This window comes from Aegilops tauschii, chromosome 1 (genome assembly GCF_002575655.3).
Source record: "Aegilops tauschii subsp. strangulata cultivar AL8/78 chromosome 1, Aet v6.0, whole genome shotgun sequence".
Lineage (NCBI taxonomy): Eukaryota > Viridiplantae > Streptophyta > Magnoliopsida > Poales > Poaceae > Aegilops > Aegilops tauschii.
In genome coordinates this window covers 427701242-427726361 of record NC_053035.3, presented here as the reverse complement: position 1 = coordinate 427726361, position 25120 = coordinate 427701242, and the positions used below count along the sequence as shown (strand labels likewise).

Sequence of the window (25120 nt, the reverse complement as noted above, 5' to 3'; positions counted from 1 at the left end):
AGCGGCGGCGGTGCAACCAGAGAAGTGCTACTTTGTTGGTTATTCCAAAACTGTTGGATATTATTTCTACTACCGCGCTGAAGACAAAATGTTTATTGCTTAAAATGGTTTGTTTCTTGAGAAAGAGTTTTTTTTTTTGCGGAAGGAGTGGATGGGAGGACAGTGCAACTCGACGAGATTAGTGAATCTCCGTCATCAAGTCAAAGCGATTCAACGTCGGAAGTTGTTTCAGAGTTCCCCACTTCGACTAATACGGGAACCCCTACATGTAGATGTAATGTAGAAATTTCGGTCGAGGATCTAATAAGAAACACAGCAAAAAGAGAGCAAAAAACATCAGATAGACAAGTCATTTTGCACTGCACGCTGCTCCACAAGTAGAGCTGATGCAGCTGTAACAGAGGGATCAAAGCAGAAATATTAAACAGACGCACATGCCCCAGAGTCAGGTGGCTGCTAGGATGGCCGTGGCCTTTAGCTAAAGCCGCCGTGCAATCCGACACACAGGGCTACAGAAAAAGGGCACATGACAAATGGAAAGATAGACGAGCATCATGCCCAGCTGGAGAATAGCTAGCGAATGGGGGAAACGAATAATCAAGGAGCTGCGCATACGGTTGGGTGGCCTCATCATATCTTAATGACGCAAATTAGGGCAGTTGAAAAGAGCCTTGCTGGATCAAATTCGGACCGGCCAAATGGGCTCGAATCTGCCGATGGCGTGATGAACCGGCTTGGAACATGCATCGACCAGAAAGAAAAAAAAAGGTTGTCTTCATCAAATGATAACATAGATACTGACGGTCCATCTTTTCTCAGTGAATCGTCTTCTTTAACAGTTGGCACCACAACCACTACTAATTTTAGACCTAAACTTTTCTACCACTGTCACGTTTCGGTACTCAATAAGTTGGGCCGCTTAACTTGTAGTAGTATTCATAATTCTGCCAAAGGAAAAGAGAAAAAAAAACGCACACACGGTCGTGAGCCTACGCTTTAAAAGACGTTCTGATCTGGCTACAACTTGTGAGGCTACGCTTTAAAAAAAAAAGTTATGGGGCTCAGCATATTCCTACACTTTACTGAAGAGTAGATCGAGCAACTAACAGCAAAACGTCAACATCGTCGTAGAATCTGAAGGAATGGCTAAACACATTTCCACTGCTGTGTGCTTCAGCTTCTGGACGAAATTGCGGAGCTGTGCTTGATTGCGCGCTCTTAAAGCTGGTACTTGTCGGATCATAGTGCTTCCGTATGCTGCTCAGTGCGTTGGCGCCTTGAGCGTCCGTTAAGCCTGTTTATTTAAACACCGCACACACCCCCTCCCTTTCTTCGATACTAAATGGGCCAGCCTATCGAGCGCACCTTAGGTAAGATTTCTCCCTCGGAATTACTGATTGAGGAATACTCCTTTTAAAGATCACTGTCACCTTCCCAGACCGTGACAATTGGCACGCTGCATGTGCGTCACTTGTCGCAATCTGAGAGTTTTCCCTTATTTTAAAGATTTTTTTATTCAAAACGTTTTATCTCTTAAACCGTGCGTTCAAATCTCGAATTTTCACCGTTGGATTTCTCGCGTCGAGATCTTCAAAACTAGATCCCATGTTGATAGGATTTGACGAACTTTTTTTCAGAAAAAAACCGGACATGAAGCACTTTTTTTTAAAGACGTTTCCGAGAGGCACGGCCTCTCATGGAAGAAAATTTGTGCCTCTCGCGGAAGAAAAACAGACAAAACACGTCTTTTTTTCGTTTCCGAGAGGCATGACCGTGCGTCTCGCGGAAGCAAAATCGTGCTTCTCGCGGAAGCAAAATCATTCCTCCCGCGGAAAAAAGAAAAACGCATTTTTTCATTTTCAAAAGGCACAGTCGTGCCTCTCGCGGAAACAAAATCATGTCTCTTGCGAAAGCAAAACAGTGCCTCTCACGAAAGGAAAAAAAAAAGAAGAAGCGTTTTTTCCTTTTCTGAGAGGCACGGCTGTGCCTCTTGCGGAAGCAAAACCATGACTCTCACGGAAGCAAAAACGTGTCTCTCGCGAAAGAAAAAAATGCGTTTTTTTTCCGTTTTCGAGAGGCACGGCCGTGCCTCTCGAAAAAGGAAAAAAAATGAGTTTTTTCGCTTAAAAAGCTAAGGAAGACCCGTGAAAAACCAAAAAGCTCAAAAAAGGGGGAAAAACCACTAAAAAGCTGAAAACATGTGCGGAAAAATTAAAAAAAATCCAGAGGAAGCGCCTAGAGCGCCACACATGGTGGTGGCTGAGAGTGCGCCTCAGCCCATACCCAAGTGACCCTTGTGGAGGCTGGGAACGAGCGCTCTTTAGTTAGTTGCTCCCTTCCTCCCTGGGTTTTGGGAAGCTTCCAGGTAGGTTTTGGTTCCTAACTGTTTTTTTTTCGAACCAGGTTTTTGTTTTTTTACTCTGTTTTTTTTCCTATTTTTGATTTTCCCCTTTTTCCTTTTTTTTCAAATGCGTTAACTTTTTATAATTTAAAGGAAAACAATTCCGCGAAATTTTCCCAAAATTGTTAACCTTTTCAACTTAGTGAACTTGTTTTAAAATTTCATGAATTTTATAGATCCACGAGCTTTTTTCAGTTTCTAATAACCGGTTGTGGGCGCCAGAACTCCTAACCGGCACAGAGGGCGCCGATTAGAAGGTCTCGCTTAGTGTGTGCAGCAAGATCCTACCGCCGACACAAGCATACATAGCGCCGGCCCAGGCAAAGGGCGGTTTTCTTACGATTCCCTGTTTGGTTTCTTTGTTTAGTTTCGTTATGTATTTTTGGTTTTCATTTTTGTCTATTTTTTATTTCACTTGGTTAGTTCAATTTGCTAATTTACTTTAATTTTAACTTTTATGTTTTGTCCTTTTGTGGTCGGACTCGAATATCCAGCCAATGTCAAAAAAAATTGGTATGGCAAATCGAATGTTTTTTATGTCAAGTTGTGTTTGCAGATGATGACAAGTTTAGTTGGCGTGGCAAATCAGCCTTATTTCATTTTCTGTCAAGAAATTGCCGTGCTTGTAAACTAATTTGTCATCCTTGCGCCAATATAAATTGTCATGAAAAACGTTCGATTTGACACGTTTAAAAATCTGACGTCAGATTTTTAGTATTTCCATTTATGGTTTTTAAGGAAATACTTTCAAATAATATATATTTTGACAACTACATGAACATTGTTTAAATATGTGAACTTCTTTTAAAAGGCACAAACACTTTTAAAATTTCATGAATAGGAGAGATATTTCACTTCAATAGCAAAAACATCCCAGGAAGAGAAGCAACCAAGATCCATCCACTTCCTACAAGGAGAATTATGCAAAAAGCAGAGACCATGGAGGCATAAGAAAACATGGGGATGGTCAGCCTGGCAACAAAAACACGTCGGCCTGTGGAATCGTGTCCCAGAGATCTGAACAGAAACATTCATACAACAGCTGCCATATGCAGAAATACATTATTCTCACTTCAATTCTTCCGCAAGATCAATTTCAGCAATGAATTTGGGAGTGATGCTCCTTTCATCGACAGAAAAGAAATCTTCAGGAAGCGAAACAGCAAGAACTGGTCCATGCATGATGTACAAGTCTGATGCAAACTAATAGTGCGAAGCAGAGTGGAAACACCAACACAGTATTTTCATGATAGTATTGCGCAGTTAGTATAGGTTTGGAACTACGAGTGCAAATGGTACTCCCTCCGTAAACTAATATAAGAGCATTTAGATTACTATTTTAGTTATCTAAACACACTTATATTAGTTTACAGAGGGAGTACAAGATATCACTCCTAGGCTCCTAGCCCATGGGATGATAAGCTGCATGACAAGATTCAGAGGACAAACAGGGTGGAGCCACCCTGGCTCCATTTTATAGAATGAAACCAGCGAGTTATACAGCGCTAACAGGTTCAAATCCTTCGCAAACTCAGCGTTACACAGCATCAGAAATAAGGCCACCAATGCGAGCCAAAAGAAGAAGAAGAAACAGGTCTGAGAGGTGAACAGCATGCGCGTGCTTAAGATTCAGTAACTTCATCATCATCATCATCATATACCATCACTCCTCTGGGCAGATACGCACTGAGGCAGAAGGCCACTGCCACTCCTCTGGGCAGATGCTCACTGAGGCAGGAGGGTTGCTGTGACGGCCGGGCGGCGGGTTTCCTTGTCGGCTTCGGCACCAGCCCCCTCTTCAGCTCCACGTCAGCCGAAATGGAGTTCTCAGGTTATCCATTAACCGGCCTCCGAAGCGGTCCAAGTCCACCACCTCTGCATCTTTGAACGGCACTTTCCACTCCCGTGTTGACGCGAGGATGTGCCTCCACACCTGTTTCATAGTCAACCAAATCTTATGGTTAATGATGATATCATTCCAGGGCACCCATAGGATTGCCGAAGTGATGATCTTAAAGATTTTTAAACCTCTTTTCACTAGGCCAACATCTAGCAAGGGACACAAAGTCAGTACTCCCTCCGATCCAAAGTAAGCGTCGCAGTTTTGTACTAAGATTAGTTCAACCTTATTTCAAAACTGCAACACTTTATGGATCGGAGGGAGTAACATTTTTCCACCAAACATATCAAGCTCCGGTGCACCGGTAGCACCACAAGCTCCGGTGTTTCCCCCTCCTTTCATTCTTCCTCCACATATACTCATGAAATCAGCTTGCATTGCCCCAAAAAAAGAAGTTTCCGTCATGATTTTATTAGGGATATACAATTGATCAAACATAACAGTGAGCAGTAGGGTATTTTCCTCGCATCCACACCCGACGAATCTGCGACTTTAATGTCTGCAAATGGCGAGCTGGTAAAATTGACTAAGTTTACGATAGAGAATACAGTTTACTTACTTGGAACAATTCTCCAGTCTTATCGTATATAAGAAAACAACTTTAGGGGATTCAACATTCAAAAGATAATTCCAAGCTCCATCATGTTATAAAGGAAATATTTTTAATTTAGTTCAAATATGAACTGCATAACCATTTGGTATGCATAGAGTAAAAGTAATGCCAAATGCTTAGAACGGGGTACAGGTCAAAATTTGACCCGGTTAGAGCAGAATGTCAGAACAATGTGCAATTTAGCTTCACATGCTCTGAAAATGTGCAATGTAGCTTCATATGCCATTGTCCATACGACTGTTTTGCTAATTAACAGTTCTAGAGGCAACCGGCTTCATGTTTTGGTATTTCTGCTGGGTTATGCACTTTCCAGTTTGCACTACTATGCACATTCCTAAGGTCATAGCATAGTTATCACCTCATTAATTTGCTTGAATTATATTGCCCACTCAGTAATCAAATTGGACTTTCAGAGGACTTTAGAGGACAGCAATCACACAGGGCCTAAATCTTAGGGCTGGCAACAGTCAAGTACATAAACCTTTATGACCAGACTTGTGAACTGAATTAGTTCTAATACAATGCAACCATTTTACTAATACCAATACTTTTCATCCTGTGTCTCCTTGACATCGATATCAGCGCATTAAAATCATTTGTAGTGTTACTCAGACACCGCACTTGTTTCCAAATTTTTATTTTCTTAATTGGCCACCCTGAATCCGTTTCAGAACGAACCCCGTCATTTAACACATAACATGTGCCAGATCGGAACCCGTCATTGTAACGCAGAACATTTCATTACTTACTTCATGGAAAATTGTGCAATCGAAAGTACAAGATGAAGCAAAGGAACATACCTTTCTGCTTGTCTGGCTTGTATGGCTTGCCCTTGTGATCGAATGATTTCCTCTTGTACTTGCTCTTCTCCTTCTCTTCTTTCTTGCCCTCCTTATTAGGACAAGCAGCAATGAAATGATTGGGATCACCACATTGATAGCAATATCTCTTTGATTTCCTCATCTTGGACTTGTCAGAGAAATTGCTTCTTGCTTCGTAGCCTTTCTTTCCAAGCAACACCTCCACGTTTCTTCCCCAAGAGAGACATTTCTTGCATTCCTTGTTGAATTCGCTCACTATCTTGATCATTGTCTTTTTCATCATCGCTTGATTCCTCAATTTGCACCTGCTTGGCCTTCAAAGCAGCATTGACCTTTTTGCTTGATCGTGGCAAAGCATACCCACTCGACAGTTTGGATTCTTTCTGCTCCATGTCGTAGAGGAGGAATGTTGCAAGCACATCCCGAGGGGTGAGTAGTTCAAAGTTAGGCTTCTGACGGATGAGGAAAACCAAGTTTGGGTTCCTTGGTGTCATGGCACGAAGCATCTTCCGCACAAGATAGGAATCGGTCATCTCTTTGCACCCAAGGCCCTTTATCTCATTGGCCAAATTGTTGAGCCTTGTATACATGTCATCGATGGACTCATCTTCTCCTAAGACGAACCAGTCCATATCTGTCTCAGTGAGCTGAGCATTGACTTAGAACCCGCTTCACTAAATTTTCGGAGATCATCCCAAATCTCCTTGGCACTCTTATATGGGGAAATCCAGTTGTAGGGACTATCATCCATGGCACGATAAAAGGCGCATATAGCTCCGGCACTGTGATGCACATTACTCTCTTCATTTGCTTCATCTGCACAAGAGAAACCAGTTTCCACAGCTCTCCACACAAGAGGGTGCATGCTAAACAAATGGAATTTCATCCTACGCTGCCACGATAGAGAGTGTGTGCCATCGAAGTGAGGCGCTTCTCCGGAGCAACCGGCTTCGCGGGCGGGCTTGCTCGGCGTGACAGTGTCCACCTTCGCCCTCGCGTACCCGCGCATGCCTCTTCTGGATAGTTCTTGCATGTTGTCGTGGACTTGAAAATTATGGAGCACATCCAAAGGGGTGAGTTCTTCAAAGTTAGGCCTCTGACGGATGATGGTCACAAAGGTGGAGCTCCTTGGTGTGATGGCATGAAGAATCTTCCTCACAACATAAGAATCTGTCACCTCCTGGCATCCATGGAGCTTCATCTCACTGGCCAGATTCATGAGCCTCGAATACATGCTAATGGGGTGCTCGTTCTTCCTCCACGCAAAAAACTTCATCTTCTCCCTCAGCTGTTTGACCTTCAACTCACGGATGATTGGGGTGTCTTGGTGTATAACCCGGAGAGCCTCCCAGACCTCCTTAGCAATATCAAGGTGCCAGATCCGGTAGAGCTGGTCATCACTCAGGGCACAGTAGATGGCGTTCATGGCCTGGGCGTTGTAGTGGATGTTCCTCAGCTCGGGAGCCGTCGGGTTCGCTTCATCCACACAAGAGGAGAGGCCGGTTTCCACAATGCTCCACACACGATAGTGAAAGGCCCCCAAGTGGAGCCTCATACTGAACCGCCATGACTCATAGTCTGTGCCATTGAAGCGAGGTGCTCCTGCCGAGGCGGACCCTCCCTCCATCAAGAGCGTTTCCAACCTCGCGTACTCGTACTCGTCGAGTCCCCCTGCACCGCGCATGACACACACGAAATCAGCAGCCGTGGGGTGAGTCCATGGCTCTCGACCACCCGGCCGCCGGTACAATGGCTGAGAGAAGTCGACCGAATACTAGCTAGAACTGAATCGAATCGAACGGAACCGAGCGGAGCAGGAGAAAATCAGCGAAGTGCAGGGAGAGGGGAGGCGGACGAACCGGTGGCGAGGAGGGCCGGCTGCTGCATCGTGGCGCGTGGTCGCCGGATCTTGGCTTCCGGCCTCGCTTCGGCGCGCCACGCGGCGGAGTGAGGGGGAGGAGAGCGCGGGCGGAGCAGAGCAAGGGCGGCGGCGCTTCGAAATCGACTCTGTTTTCGCGTCAGTGGCACTCGGGTTGGTCGGGTGATTTTGAATTCGTAACGTTGGTCGGGGTGAGGACAGAAAAAGAAGGAGAAAGAAATGGGCCGTCGCTCAGCCCAAGGAATGTGCCGTTGTTCATGAATAGGACCCTTGAAATGATTCTGTAAACACAAATCCTCAAAATTGCTAAACAAAATAAAACCCTGATAAACTGTCAAAAAAATCACGATGCCACCGCAACAACACATCGCCGATCTACTTTCATCCTTAGGGCATCTCTGGCAGGTCCATCTTAAAATTTCAAAATCTCTCTCTTATCCCATTTCTCTAGGGAAAAAAAGGGATTAAATGTTTCTTTACCTAGCAGATCCCCTAAAATCTAATCCCTGAAAAAAAAGCCATTTTGGCAATTCTTACAAACATTTTCAAAATTATCGCATCATATTAATTAAGAATTTGAAAATTCAAGTGCGCGCAATTGAAATACTTATAAAATTTAATATTTCCAAATTAACAAACTCAAATTCAAACACAACATACAGTCCAAATCAACTAAGAATCTGAATAAACATGATAAAAGCACAAGAATCAAGTGCTATGAAGGCGTCAATTGTGCTCAATTGGATCTTCTTTGAAGTTGGTTGTGAGCTTGACGGTTCTCAATTCTTTGGTGTGCTTCAAGGAAGGATTTGATCGTGTTTGGGTTATGTTCTGGCTCTACCGGGATACCATATAGAGGTACCAAAAGTCCTCCGGTTCCCCTCTCTCATCCTTGATAACCTTATTGTGCAATATAACACATGTTGTCCTGATCTTCCATAGCTTGTCAGTGTTCCGATACTCTTGCAAAGTGAGATCTGTTGTTGTCTTTAGGACGATGAATAATATTCAAAAATGTGGCAGATGGAGGATATATGTCCTCCACAAGGTAGCCCCATGTTGTGCTTGTAAGTGCATCTAGTGCCACCCCTAGTTGGTTTTGGAGTACTGACGACAAACCTGGTTGAGGGACTAATGTGTTTGTGATTGCAGGATAACACAGGTAGTAGTCACTCACTGATTCGGTTTACCTACCGGAGATGACCCCTAAAAATGTATGAAGACATTGAAGACAATGGTGGTGTGTGAAGACAATCACATCGAAGCTTATGACTTGAGAAGACATTCACGTGAAGACTAAGGAGTGCGAAGACATAGTTGTTTCGTAGTTTCCTTTTCTTCTTTGTTGAGTTATAGGAACCACCGTACTGTTAAGTGGGGTCCAAGTGAACAAAGTCAGAGTGACTGAAGTGATGCTCAACCAGATCCTATGTCTTCGAGCAAAGACAATGAGAGCAAATCTTATCCAGAGCTGGATGAGTCAGCTTTACTTGTAGCCCAAGTCAAGCTGCCGCGTGTGTTTGAAATCTGACCATTGGAACACGTGTCAGTTCCTTAGTGACCCAGGGTCATTTCGGACAAATTAGGTCGGGTTGCCTAGTGGGTATAAATAGCCCACCCCCTACACGATAAATTGGTGGCTGCTCAGAGTTAGTGCACGGCTTTTGTCGTTTGAGAGCAACCCACCTCCGAAGCTTTTGAGAGAGAGAAATCCTTGCGAGGACAAAGCCCAAAACACCCAGAGCCAAAGAGTGTTAGGCATCACTGAAGTCGTTCTGTCCGCGTGACCTGGAGACTTGTTACACTTGAGGACTGTGAATCCTCCAGCTTGTTAGGCGTCGCGTTCTGAGCATCCAAGAGTCATTGTGGATCGCCGGTGAACGAAGTCTGTGAAGGTTTGGAAGTCTACCTTGAAGACTTACCAGAGTGATTGGGCGGGGACTGGGTGTCCTTAGCTCAAGGGGAATAAGGTGAAGACGTGGTCTTCTGAGTTGAATCTCAGCCTCCCTAACCAGACAGTTTGTCTTCGTGAAGTCATTGCCTGCTTGCACTATCTGTTTGACTTCACTGTGTAACTACTTGTTCTGATTGGCTTCATACTATCTTCCATCCTGATCCATACTGCATAGCTGCTAATAGTCTTCATGCTTTCACTTCATTGAATACTTGACTATGGCTTGCCTAGTGTAGTCTACCTTCCGCTGCATGTTAATAGGTTCATTTCTATTGTTCGTCTTCGAAACTTTCATGTTTTGAAGACTCTCATAAAAATCGCCTATTCACCCCCCCTCTAGTCGATAACTAGCACTTTCAATTGGTATCAAAGAAAGGTACTCCCTTGTTCTGTGTGATTCGGTTTAACCACCTGGAGTTTTAGCTATGTCGACTGCAGGGATAATCAAAGTCTCCGCTGTGTGCCCTGTCTTCGATGGCACTGATTACCCCTACTGGAAGAATAAGATGCACATGCATCTTGAAGCCATTGATGTCGACCTTTGGTATGTCGTCAAGAACGGTGTTCCCAAGGGCGGCGAAGGCGTCACTCCTGCTGATGTCAAGAAGTTCATTCAACTGGATTCTACTGCGAAGAACATCATCTGCGGTCATCTGACCAAAGGACAGTATGGCCGTGTGAGTGCTCTGGAAACGCCGAAGCTAGTCTGGGACTGGCTCTCCAAGGTCAACGAAGGCGTCTCAACCTAGAGAGATCAAAGGATCAGTGTCCTTCGCAACCTCTTCAACCGCTTCAAGAGAAACGACAATGAGAATGTCCAGCTCACGTTTGATCGCCTCACTGACATCACTAATGAGCTTCATGCTCTCGGTGCTACTGAGATCACCAAGCATGAAATCGTCAAGACACTCTTGAGATCACTTGACAGCTCGTTTGACACCCTAGCCCTAATGATTCAAGAATGCCCTAACTTCAAGACACTCGATCCGTCTGACATACTTGAGAGGCTCAACACACATGAGTTTCAGCTATCTGAGAAAAGAGATATCTATGGTCCCAACTATGGCCGAACTCGCGCTTTGAAGGCAAAGGCTGTTTCCTCATCTGAAGAAGAACCTGACTGCAGTTCTGGTGATCCTGAAGACATTGGAAAGGAGCTTGATATGCTTGTGAAGAAGTTCCAAAAATTCACAAAGAAGAAAGGCTTCAGAAAGTCTTCACGATCCAGCTCAAGAAATGATGAAGCTTCTACTCATGACCACAAGAAGAGAACATGCCACAAGTGCAAGAAACCTGGTCACTACATCTCTGAGTGTCCACAGTGGGACAATGAAAACAACAACAACAAGAAGAAGAGCAAGGAATATGATTCTGATGACAAGAAGAAGAAATCCTCAAAGTCTTCTTCCAAGTCTTCGTCCAAGTCTTCATCACACAAGAAGAGCTCATCTGGCAAGGCTCGTGCTTTTGTTGGCAAGGAGATGGATTCAGAGGAGGAGTCTGCTTCAGAGGAGGCGGAGGTGGAGTCTGAGGAGGAGTCCGACTCTGGTGTTGCAAGTCTGGCTCTAGCCACAGCCTACGTTGCCAAGTCCATCTTCAACACTGAAGACAATGGCTCCGTCACCAACACTGATGATAATAACAAGGACGACTCCGCTCCCACCTACTGCTTCATGGCACGTGGTGCCAAGGTAAACTCACGCGATGCTTACTTTCGAACATCAAGTGAAGATGACTCTGATTGTGAATCCAAACCCAGTTACAAAACACTTTCTAAAATTGTAACTGAACAACAGAAAGCTATGGAACATATTCAAAAACTGCTAGACAAAAGCGATGACCTGTTGGACGCGGAAATGACCCGATCTCAGTCCTTAATTGAAGACATAAAAAATCTTCATGTTAAGCACGAGGAACTTGAAAGTCGTCATGAAACGCTCAAAGCTTTCCTATGATTATCTTCAAAGGAAGCAAGAACTTGAGAAATTGAGAGCAGTTCATGAAGATCTTCCAAAAGAAAACGAGTCACTTCGCGCTCAACAGATCAGTCCCACTCGGGAAGGATTTGAACCACCATGTCTAAAATGCCTTGAGCGTGATAACGCTACTTCTGTTGCTAAATGTTCTACTGCTGCCTCTGGTGCAATATCTTCAACTGTTGATGTGGTAACTAACCCCTCTGCTGAGGATGCCACCACTATTGCTGATGAAAATGCTAGGTTGAAGACATTGCTTGAAACAGAGATGTACAAAAGTCTCAAGGGGCATCAAACACTGTGCGATGTCCTCAAAAAGCAGATTCAAAACCGAAACCTTAGGAAAGAGGGTGTTGGGTTCGAGAGGAAAATGAATGTTGATGGTTCTTACTGGAAGCCTGAGCAGTACCCCAAAACCACATGGGTTGCTGCAAAGGAACCTTCAGTGGATCCATCCACCTTACCTGGCTTCACTTGTGCTAACCCTATTATCATTGATGAATCCTTCGATGCAAACTATAAACTGTTTAAGAATCAGAATGGTGAAGTGTTTGCCAGGTATATTGGTACTAACTGCAGGAATGGACCACCTATGAAGAAGATCTGGGTGCCCAAAAGGGTTCTTGAGAATCTTCCTATGAATATCATCATGACACCACAAGGGAAGAAGACAAACCCCAGACCAAAGGCTTCATATGGCCCAAAGGCTTCATACAGACAGAGGACTCACCTGAGTCACCCTAACGCTAATCTTTTGCAGGAAAATCATACTCAAACTTATGAATATGAGCGCGTATCATCAAACCGCTATGTTCATAAGACTAAGAACTACTCTTCTTATTCATATGAGTACTATTCGCCTCCTGCAAGGCTATTTGCTAGGGCTCCAAAGCCGAAGTTCTCAGATGCTGCACTTAGACTCATTGCTTCTAAGCCACCCCTGAAAATGTGGGTGGTTAAGAAAAAATAACTTTTTTTGCAGGGAAAGGTCTCCAGCCGGAAATCAAAGGCGTCCGATGCTTTTTCTGGGGACCTAAAACATCTTGTTGGGTGCAAGATAAAATGCCCAAATGGTCTCACTATGTATTTTGTTCCTGAATCGATTGCCAATCATCCTATCAGTCCTAACCTTGATCCGAGCTTTGATAATCCTCTTGTGCGTCAAATGTTTATGCTTCACAATACTCTTGGCGAAGCCTATCCCCCTAACTGTACTGTAGGGTATGACAACTCATGCTTCAGAATGGATTATGGACAGCGGATGCACTAATCATATGACTGGTGATCGAAGTCTTCTCATGGACTCAACCTTACGTCCATCTGACAAGAGTCACATCACATTTGCTGACACTGGTAAAAGCAAGGTATTGGGTCTCGGTGGAGTTGCAATCTCAAAGGATCAGCGCATGGATAAAGTGATGCTTGTTGAATCCCTTGGTTTCAACTTAATGTCTGTCTCAATGCTTTGCGATTTGAACATGATTGTGATATTTGGAAAATATTGTTGCCTTGTTCTAATGGAATCTGACAAGTCTCTAGTGTTTGAAGGGTACCGAAAAGATGATTTGTACATGGTAGATTTCTCAGGAGGACCACAGTTGGCTGTATGCCTTCTAGCAAAAGCTTCAGAGTGCTGGCTCTGGCATCGGAGGCTAGGGCATGCTGGCATGAGGAACTTGCACACTCTCGCAAAGAAGAAGCACGTCATAGGCATCGAGGGAGTCAAGTTCAAGAAGGATCATCTGTGCGGTGCCTGCGAAGCTGGAAAGATGACGAGGGCCAAGCATCCCTCGAAGATAATCATGACGACATCTCAACCCTTCGAGCTGCTACACATGGACCTATTCGGCCCTACTCACTACTCTACTCTCACTACTACTGCTTGTCTCTATGGCTTCGTCATTGTTGATGATTATTCAAGATATACATGGGTGCACATAATCCTCTACAAGACTGAAGTGCAGGATGTCTTCAGACGCTTCGCCAACCGTGCCATGAACAACTATGGCGTCAAGATCAAGCATATCAGAAGTGACAACGGCACAGAGTTCAAGAACACCAGCCTCGATCTTTACCTGGATACATTGGGCATCACTCATGAGTTCTCCGCTCCATACACACCTCAGCAGAATGGCATCATGGAGCGCAAGAACAGAACACTCATTGAGATGGCTCGGACGATGCTTGATGAATACAAGACTCTAAGAAAGTTCTGGCCTGAAGCTATTGATACTACATGCCATGTCATCAACCGTGTTTATCTTCACAAGCTTCTGAAGAAGACATCCTATGAACTCCTTACTGGTAAGAAGCCAAATGTCAGTTACTTCAGAGTTTTTGGTGCTAGGTGCTGGATCAAGGATCCACATCACACTTCAAAATTTGCACCGAAAGCACATGAAGGTTTTATGCTTGGTTACGGAAAGGATTCGCACTCCTACAGAGTCTTCAACCTCTTTCACCATAAAGTGGTTGAAACTGTGGATGTGCGGTTCGATGAGACTAACGGCTCGCAAAATAGAGCACCTGCCAAATGTGCTAGATGAAGTTCCACCTAGTGAATCCATCAAGCTCATGGGAACTGGAGAGATCATACCTTCTGAGGCACAACCTGAAGAGGAACTTATCGTTTCTGCACCTAATCAACCCGAAGACAATGCTCAGCCTGAAGACAACACTCGAAATGAAGACAATGCTCAGCCTGAAGACAACGCTCGAAATGAAGACAATGATCAGCAAGAGCAAAATCTTCGTCCAGTTCATCCTCGTGTTGCAAATGAAGTACAGATTGAGAAGATAATTGATAGTATCAATGCACCAGGTCCACTCACTCGTTCAAGAGCAACACAGCTAGCAAATTTCTGTGGGCACTCTGCATTTGTCTCAATATCAGAACCCAAGAAAGTTGCTGAAGCCTTCATGGAACCTGAATGGATTCAAGCTATGCAAGAAGAGCTTCAACAGTTCAAGCTGAACAATGTGTGGGAACTAGTCAAGCGTCCTAACCCTCGCAAGCACAACGTAATAGGCACCAAATGGATATATCGCAACAAGCAAGATGAGCATGGTCAAGTCGTCAGAAACAAGGCTCGTCTCATTGCTCAAGGATATGCTCAAGTTGAAGGGATTGACTTTGATGAAACATTTGCTCCTGTGGCAAGGCTTGAAGCCATTCGCATACTGCGAGCCTACGCAAATCATCACAACATCCTTCTGTATCAAATGGATGTGAAGAGTGCCTTTCTCAACGGAAAAATTGAAGAAGTGTATGTTGCACAACCACCTGGCTTTGAAGATCCAAAACATGATGATATGGTATACAGGCTTAACAAGGCTTTGTATGGCCTCAAACAAGCCCCTCGCGCTTAGTATGACACACTCAAGGACTTCCTGAAGAGCAAAGGCTTCAAACCTGGTTCCCTGGATCCCACACTCTTCATGAAGACATATGATGGTGAACTGTTTGTGTGCCAAATATATGTGGATGATATTATATTCGGCTGCACTAACCAGAAATACAGTGATGAGTTTGGTCACATGATGCAAGAGCAATATCAGATGTCCATGATGGGTGAGCTGAAGTTCTTCCTTGGTCTTCAAATTCGTCAGCAAAGCAACGACATCTTCATATCTCAAGAGAAATATCTCAGAGACTGCCTGAAGAAGTTTGGAATGCAAGATTGCAAAGGTTACACGACGTCAATGCCAACCAAAAGTCATCTGGGTCCTGACGCCAATGGTAAAGAGTTCGATCAAAAGGTATACCGCTCCATGATTGGTTCTTTACTTTATTTATGTGCATCTAGGCTAGACATAATGCTTAGTGTTTGCATGTGTGCCCGATTCCAAGCGGCACCAAAGGAATCGCATCACTTAGCTGTGAAGCGAATTCTTCGATATTTGGCTTACACCCCAACATTAGGATTATGGTATCCAAAGGGCTCAGAGTTTGATCTAGTTGGATTCTCGGATGCTGATTATGCTGGTGACAAGGTGGATCGCAAGTCTACGTCAGGCACATGTCACTTTCTGGGACGATCACTTGTTTGTTGGTCTTCAAAGAACCAGAACTGTTATCTCTCTCCACTGCTGAATCTGAATACATTGCTGCTGGATCTTGCTGCGCTCAGCTTCTATGGATGAAGCAAACACTCAAGGACTATGGCATCCATCTGAAACAAGTACCACTCTACTGTGACAATGAAAGCGCCATCAAGATTGCCAACAACCCAGTTCAGCACTCGAAGACAAAGCACATTGAAATTCGTCATCACTTTCTCAGAGATCATGTCATGAAGGAAGATATTGATATCATTCACGTCAAAACTGAAGAGCAATTGGCAGATATCTTCACAAAGCCCTTGGATGAGAAAAGGTTTTGCAAGTTGCGGTGTGAGCTAAATATCTTAGAATCCTCAAATGTCTTGTGATTAGGCACACATCCTAACACTTATGCATGATGATGACTTAGATGTGCAACACACGAAGTAATGTATATCTTCAATCAATGAAGACTTACACTCTAAGTGTGAATACATTAATGCGGAATTTGACTTCGAAGCGCCACGATAATTGTGTGCCGTGTCTGGGTCTAATACTTCCTATACGGTGGGTAACGCCACCACCAAACTTTTGTTTGGAGTGTTTTCTCTTGGCGTTGCATTTGCTAAGTCTTCGCATTTGATTTATCTTCAACATTGATTTGTCTTCATTTTGATCTTCACTTTGATGATTTTATCTTACTCATATATATACATATTTGTGTGATTCTGTCCTCTACAGCATTCACTTATAGCTATGTCTTCTTGCTTGAATCTTTTGGACTAAGTGAATGTGATCGGACCCTAACCTCTCTATGCTTCTTTCTCAAATTCTATCTATCCAAATCATATGCATTCTATTGACATCGTCGAATGTCTTCTCTGCGTCCTTGTCAGCAGAAGATACATAGACAATCATTAAATCTGTTTTAAATGCTTAACCCTTATTGCCTGAAACCCGGAGAAGCCGGAACGACCACCCAACAGTCCAGGCGTGCGTGGGAACATGGAACAACTTCCAATGTGTTGCATGTTTGCCACGTGTCCTTCAGATGTGAACCGCCAGGGGCACCTGCGTAATTGCGTTGTGCTGTCCCTTTCCTTATAAATACACATCACATCACGGTGAAAATCTTTCTTCCACCTCTCCACCTCGCACAAACCCTAGCGCCACCGCTAGCTTTCGACGACGCCGGCGACGAAGCGCTTAGCTATCGCGACCTCACCGATGCCGTCCTCACGCCGGCCGCGGACATCGTCTTCTCCGCCGCCGCCGTAGGTGTCCTCCGTCGCCAAGTTAGGGCACGGAAGATCGAACTGCTCGGCCTCCTCTCTACTCCGTCTAGCAGTTCTTCGTGTGGTAATTAAAACTCACTTTTACTGCCTTTTTGTCCAATAGATTCATCCTTCCTCACCAAAAGTGGTTTCTGTGGCTACATAGTTAGATCTATCATGTTCCGCATCTCATAATATGCCTAGTATATTCACTTATGCTTCACACATAGTTAGATTCCTCACGTGTACCTATTCTTGGATTCGTACAAATCTGGAACCAACTCCCAACATAAAGTGAATGTCTTCGCACTATGAGGTCAATGTCTTCTAAACTGATTTATCTTCAAAATCCTCTGAGAATGCATATGACTTCTTCCCCTTCCCTCGCATCTCTAATGATGTCACAGGTACATGTCCGTGGGAGAATCCCTTGGTTCTCATAGTCTGCATTCATTAGCAGAATTCTTACAGCATCACATCAATTTTCCCGAAGCTAGTTCTTGTCTGACCAGCAGACGGAAGCCTTTGACTGCTTTGAAGCCATTCAGTCTGAACTTCATGGCCATAGAAAAATCAGCAAGGAATGGAGGCAGACAGCGCCGTGGAAATACATCGAAGGATTTGCCACCAGATCTGTATGAGGTGTACAAAACAGACCCTGAAGAAACCTATGGTGAACGCAAGACTCGAATCCAGTGGATTCGAAGATATTGGGCAGAGGAATGGTACAAGTACAGATTCGTCACTGCTGAATATGCTGAGAAGAATGCCATCAAGCGACCTTGGGGAGATATCCTGTACAAAAATCTTCCACCCAGGTCCAGAATTGAAGCCATTGATCAAGGCTTCTATCCTTGCATGGATCGCGGACCACAGCCAGAGAATGCTGACCCATCTTCTCTGGTATGGTGTCGTGAAGACAATCTGTTCAAGCGCAATTATAAATTTGCCAAGGACTCTGCAGCAAAGAACAAGAAGTCGCTGGGATTAGACTTCAACCCCGGTCCCTCTGCTCCTCGGGCCGATGGCACACGCGATGCTGAACCCAATATCGTCGGGCCCTTCTACAACCTTGAAGGTCTCATCACTCACATTATGGTTCAAGGGGCAGTCATGGAGCACTCTGCAGATGACGCTGACTCTGATGAAGCGCCTGCTCCGCCAAAACCACAGAAGCAGAAGAAACCCAAGGCTTCAAAGCCCTCCACTGCACCAAGAGCTTCGCGTGCGAAGTCTCTGGCCACTGCTCCTCCTGCACCAAGTGTGCATTCTGAAGATCTTTCTCGAATCTCCAAGACTAAGAAGAAGAAGAAGAAGAAGAAGAAGAAGAAGAAGCCCATGCAGACTAGTGGTCAAGCACTGACCCCAGCTGCCGTTTTGAGGAATGAGAACGAAGCCATTGATCTATCTAATGATGACGATCTTGGCGATGATGCTCTTGAGCTGCTGATAAAGAGCAAGCAAGAGGCAGAAATCTTCAACAATCTTCCCCTTTTCGATGTGGACATCCTGAACAAGTTCATCGACGAGTGGTTTGACAGCCCAAACCTCAGTTTTGATGATCTTCAACTCCCTATTGGCCTCAGCGTCTCCTTCCATGGAGCCATTGCTCCTGAGCTGGCTCTAGCTCAGAGGATTGTTGAACTGAAGCACAAAATTGACTATGAAAAGGCTCAGTTCAAGAAGCACATGGCCAAGCTCAGTGTGACTGATGTCCAAAACTTCAAGCAAATGATGCATGAGCTCAAGGAGGCGTTTCACAAGAAACGTGATGAAGCTAAAGGTTCTCGAGAGCGCATGAAACACCTCGCTGCCAAATGTGTTCAAGCTTACAATGAAGCCGAGAAGCGCAAGGCACTTGGGCGTCCTAGCATCGACCCCAAGATGGTTGCCAAGAAGAAGAAGCCTACTGTGGCCCCAGCTGAAGCATCCAGGCGGGAAGAACCTCGCATTGTTTTCCCCGCCAGCATGACAGGCGTGAAGCCTAAGGTCCCCACAGTAGCTTCGGAACTCAAGAAAACAAGAACAGCCGAAGCCGAAGCCAGAAAGCGCAAGAACAAGAACACCACTGATGATGCGCCACCAACCAAGAAGAGAAAGACTAAGAAGAAAGATCAGGCTGCTCCCACAGAGCCCCTTGTCGTCGAGCCAATCTCTGTTGCTCGTCCTGCGTCTGCACACCAAGAGCGTCGTTTGATAGTTCATGAGCCTGCTACCACAGAGGCTCCTGAAGCTGAAGACATTCCAGCTGTTGACTCCACCGCAGCTGAAGACATTGGTCCCCAAGACAATGTAGAAGATGATGAAGTCCTTCCTCAGATCGAGCACAACATGGTATCATCGCCTGTTCTCACGAACAGCGAACTCATCAGCATTGGTCGTCCTTTGACGCCAATTGCTCAGGATGATTCATGGGCTGATCACCCTCAAGACTCCCCCCGTCAAGAAGAATCACCATGTACTCCCCCAACTCAAGTTACCACTCCGGTGCTTGATGATGAAGACTTTGTGGCCCAGACAACTCCATCTCCACAAGCGTCGCCAGCGTTTCGCAGGCTTCGCAAAGGACCAAAGCCACAAGTCACTCTTTCGAGTGTTCTAGAAGGAGAAGAGAACCACCACTCAGTATCACGCCAAGTGTTTCCTGAAGCCACTCCAACTGCGAACATCTCAGAGTCTGAAGCCAAAGTTGCTGAAGACATTCCGGCTGCATCAGCCGATGAACAAGAAGAACCAAGTCAAGAAGAAGAACGTGTTGCTACACCCCCAGCCAACCAAGAAGTTGTTCTCGAGGAGAACGTGCCCGACCCTCTAGCTACTCAAGTGGAGGTTGACAATACTGAGGCGGCCACAAACAACACTACTGAAGCCGATGACGTTGTCATGGCTGAAGCTAATGTGGCGCCTGAAGCCAATGCTACACCTGAAGCAAATCTGCAGCCTGAAGCTAATGCCAATGCCACTGCTCCTGTACCGCCTCCAAGGCCACACACCATTGAGCAAGCATTTGATCATGGTCAGCTGGTTACTGTCTGATGGCCCATTCTGGTTCCTCCACCTGCTACAGGTCCACAATTTGACTATCATGTAGAGCACAGGCCTCAGGTCCAGAAGCCTAAGCCTAGACTGCCAAGGTTTCCAAGTACTGCAACTTCTCCAGGATCTTTCAATGCAAATGGCTTCATTGCGCACAACACCTTCTTTGATAGTGCCAAGAACCCCTACTCGAAGCCAAGAATTTCATCTGATCGATTCTGGAGCTATCAGCAACGCAGTTACTATTCTTGTGTGCTCTATGATCAAGGGCGCATCTTTCCCCATATGCGTCTAGACTGTGAAGCTATTGCTGGACTGCCCTGCTTAGAAGAAGCCCTTGACTGTTTTCGAGATGCTGGTCTGCTGCAATTTGTGACTGATAAAGAGCACTGGAATGAAGAGCTTCTGCTACAATTCTATGCTACCCTCCACATTCGCGGATACAACAGGGATCCGAAGACTTGGATCCTTGAGTGGATGACAGGTAATGTACACCACGAAGCCAAATATCTGGATATTATTGAGCTCACAGGCCTGCCCACTCCAGGTGAACTCTTCGAGCCTGGTTGTCAGCTTCACCGCAATGCTTTGGAAAGCATCTTCCAGAAGCCTGAGCCCAACATGAGCCAAATGCTGAGCATGATGAAGCCTCTGCCTCGCGACGCTGAGTATCCAAGGGAATTCCTTGTTGAAGACCTAGAGTATCTGCCCCGCACTATTTATCATATCATCAGGCGAACTCTATGGCCTGTCAAGGGACATTCTTCTGCAGCGAAGCTTGAAGGAGCAATGAAGACATTGGTCTTTTATATCTTCAATGGCATCAGCTTCAATGCTCAAGACTTCTTTATCAGGCAATTGGTTGCATCTGGCTTTGATCTTTTTGGATTGAAATTCTATGCTCCATGGGTAATGCGCCTCGTCAAGCTTCATTCTGCTGTCAACTATCAGCCGTCTGCGCGCAACCATATAATATTCTTGCCAGAGGTTGATATGTCTGTCGAAGCCATCTACCCAGAACCTGCCAAGGAGCCAATTTATCTTCACAATGCTGATCACCAAAGCTTCACTCAGCCCATTGAAGGAGTTCTGGCTGCCACTCGTGTTTATCCTTTGGCTGGCAATACACGTGCACCTCATCGTGCCCATACTGAAGCCACTGAAAGCACAATTTCTCAAAGGCCTCGGAAACGTTCTCGTGTCCTTAATGACCGAGAGCTTCTCGTTGCCCTGCATCAAAAACAGGATAAGCATCACAACTGGCTGAAGCGTCAGATGCAAAGCCTCTTGGTGGATGTCAATCGTATTCGCAACCTTGCCACCAAGAATGCATTTGTCACTCATGAAACCTGTCGGAGGTCATGGAAGAGTCTGACATTGCTTAGTGTTGAAGCTGATCTTCAAGATGATGGCTTCACCGAGAGATTCAAGTTTGATTCCACTCCTCCCAGGAATGTTGTCTTGCGTCGGACTCCCTCACTCTAAGACTCTGAGTACTCCTCCTCAACTGCAACTGTTAATGCCAGAGTCATTGATGACCAAGATGATGCTACTTCACCACCTCCAACATCGGCGCGTATCGACACTGCACCAAGTTCTTCGGCACCACCGAACCTCAACGACGACCCTGCTGCTTCACCACCTACTCCTCATGGGAACGAGTAGAGGCTCTATGTCTTCACACCTTTTTGGTCCTTACTGACAAAAGGGGGAGAAGCATATGAGTTGATAGTTTTCAAGCGGGTCCATATGGGTGGTTGCTATATTTTTTGCCAAGTGCTTACAACTATCACTTTTGATACTTCTGGTTCTTTGAGTTGTAACACTTAAACTTGATGGTCGTCTGCTACTTTTTCTGCTATTCTGTGATGCGATGATAAATTCCGCATATGCGATGATAAATCCCGCACGAAGTCATATTGCAGACGTCCATTTTTCATTATGCATGCCATTATCTTCGTTATATCTTATCATGCATGATGAATTGCCTTCATAAGTTGAAGAGGATCTCCACAAGTACAACCTGCCATGTGCATTTGCATTCCAAAAGCAAAATACTTATATGCACATCTTCAGGGGGAGCCTTTTGCTCTTATGAAGACAATATCTTAATCCTTTACAATTTCACATACTTTTATGCCCGTTGAAAACTTCAACCAGTTTGTCATCAATCACCAAAAAGGGGGAGATTGTAAGTGCATCTAGTGCCACCCCTAGTTGGTTTTGGAGTACTGACGACAAACCTGGTTGAGGGACTAATGTGTTTGTGATTGCAGGATAACACAGGTAGTAGTCACTCACTGATTCGGTTTACCTACCGGAGATGACCCCTAAAAATGTATGAAGACATTGAAGACAATGGTGGTGTGTGAAGACAATCACATCGAAGCTTATGACTTGAGAAGACATTCACGTGAAGACTAGAGTGCGAAGACATAGTTGTTTCGTAGTTTCCTTTTCTTCTTTGTTGAGTTATAGGAACCACCGTACTGTTAAGTGGGGTCCAAGTGAACAAAGTCAGAGTGACTGAAGTGATGCTCAACCAGATCCTATGTCTTCGAGCGAAGACAATGAGAGCAAATCTTATCCAGAGCTGGATGAGTCAGCTTTACTTGTAGCCCAAGTCAAGCTGCCGCGTGTGTTTGAAATCTGACCATTGGAACACGTGTCAGTTCCTTAGTGACCCAGGGTCATTTCGGACAAATCAGGTCGGGTTGCCTAGTGGGTATAAATAGCCCACCCCCTACACGATAAATTGGTGGCTGCTCAGAGTTAGTGCACGGCTTTTGTCGTTTGAGAGCAACCCACCTCCGAAGCTTTTGAGAGAGAGAAATCCTTGCGAGGACAAAGCCCAAAACACCCAGAGCCAAAGAGTGTTAGGCATCACTGAAGTCGTTCTGTCCGCGTGACCTGGAGACTTGTTACACTTGAGGACTGTGAATCCTCCGGCCGGTTAGGTGTCGCGTTCTGAGCATCCAAGAGTCATTGTGGATCGCCAGTGAACGAAGTCTGTGAAGGTTTGAAAGTCTACCTTGAAGACTTACCAGAGTGATTGGGCGGGGACTGGGTGTCCTTAGCTCAAGGGGAATAAGGTGAAGACATGGTCTTCTGAGTTGAATCTCAGCCTCCCTAACCAGACGTACTGTTGTCACAGCAACTGGAACTGGTCTAACAAATCCTTGTCCTCTTCAAGAGACTGATTCTATCTTCTCCCTCTCTTTACTTACAGTTTGTCTTCATGAAGTCATTGCCTGCTTGCACTATCTGTTTGACTTCACTGTGTAACTACTTGTTCTGATTGGCTTCATACTATCTTCCATCCTGATCCATACTACATAGCTGCTAATAGTCTTCATGCTTTCACTTCATTGAATACTTGACTATGGCTTGCCTAGTGTAGTCTACCTTCCGCTGCATGTTAATAGGTTAATTTCTATTATTTGTCTTCGAACGTTCATGTTTTGAAGACTTTCATAAAAATCGCCTATTCACCCCCCCCCCTCTAGTCGATAACTAGCACTTTCAGTGCTCATGGCCAATGATAACATAGTTAAAAATATATATTCAAAAATGTTCAGCGTTCTTAAAAAACTGTTCAGGAATTTAAAAAAACAAATGTTCATGCAATGTAAAAAACAATGTTCCCATAATTGAAAAAAAGTTTTATATTATGCGTAAAAATGTCCATGTGTTTCGAAGATGCATGGTGATTTTTAAAAAATGTTTATACCGTGTAATAAAATGTTTTTTGAGTACTAAAAGTATTAAGTATGGTTTAAACAAATCTAGGTGTCATTTAAAGAAATAGCCACATGTTTAAATAAAATGTTCATGACATTTAAAAAAATTGTTTATACAATGTAAAAAAAGATGCCGTGCAGTTTAAAAATATGTTCAATGTGTATTTTTTAAGAATGTTTAGCATGTATTAAAAGAAGTTCAAAACAAGTATCTGAAAAATGTACATCGTCTATTTGAAAAATGTTCAACTTGTATCGAAAAAATGTTCAACATGTATATTAAAATAGGTGCAATATTTATTTAAAAAAGTAGACATGTGTTGAAAAACAAAAAGAAAATACCGAAAAAAAGCGATGAAACATTTTTTCATGCATGTTGTACATTTATTTATAGATCTAAAATAATACTTTATACATGTTTAACATTCTCTAAATGCATGACTGACATTTTCTTAAATACTCCCTCCGATCCATATTAATTGTGACTGCTTTAGTATAACTTCAGTATAAAGTTGTACAATTAAAGCAACGACAAGTAATATGGATCGTAGGCAGTACCTGTTTTTGAACATTTTTTTAATATGTGCTAAACATTTTTCAAACAAATGTTGAAACATTTATTAAACAATACAATTTTTAAAAAAGAAACTATGCGAATATTTTTTTACATTGTATGAACATTTTCAAAAAATGCCGCGAACATATTTTTGAAACTCATGAAGATTTTTAAAAAATGTAACATGCAGTTTTTGAATGGTATGAAACATTTTTTCACATTGTATAAACATTTGTTTGAAACACGTGCACATCTTTTAAATGTCACAAACATGTTTTTAATGCCATCAACATTTTTGAAAATTACGCTGACAAACTTTTTACACTGTGTTAACATTTTTCATATATGATGCTCGGAAGCCATGATCCCTTGCACCACAAGTCAGCATGGCACTGGTTCAGACTTTAGGAAACTCACCTGCAGACCGGGTGACTCCTCCAACCCCCAAGATGTTTCTGTGATTATGACCGTCTTTAGAAAACGACCCATAGAAAAATCCATAATCAAGATGGAGATTATCAAAAACATCCAACATCCAAGCAGTAGCAAAAACACCAAAACCACGTCCATGATGTATTGATGTACACTTCTTACAAGCAGAATTACACACACAAAAAAAATCAGAGACTATGGAGATACAAGAAAGCATCGGAATGGTCAGCCTGGCAATTAAAAATACGCCGGCGTATGGAATCATGTCCCAGGGAACTAAACAGAAACATTCATACAACAGCTACCGTCTGCAGAAATACATTATTCTCACTTCAATTCTTCAGCAATGAAAGAATAACAGAGTGGAAAGATCGATTATTCAAAGTACAAAGCAGAGTGGAAAGAGAGACTAACAGAGTCTTTCACCTTCTCGTTGATGCCGCCTGGATATGTCCATGCATCTTATACTGGGCAATTATTTGAGGTTTGGAACTACA

The 25120-nt window shown here is 44.1% G+C and overlaps 1 protein-coding gene across 1 annotated transcript; it reads right to left on the bottom strand.

Annotated features, from left to right (window-relative positions):
* Positions 1-3842: 3842 nt before the first annotated feature.
* Positions 3843-7919, bottom strand: LOC120964361 (uncharacterized). The gene is made up of 3 exons (XM_040388974.2): positions 7595-7919; positions 5715-7406; positions 3843-4334 (listed from the first exon to the last, which is right to left on the bottom strand). The coding sequence occupies exons 1-2, from the start codon at positions 7620-7622 to the stop codon at positions 6349-6351; spliced, it is 1086 nt and encodes a 361-aa protein (XP_040244908.1). The 5' UTR covers positions 7623-7919; the 3' UTR covers positions 3843-4334; positions 5715-6348.
* Positions 7920-25120: the final 17201 nt, after the last annotated feature.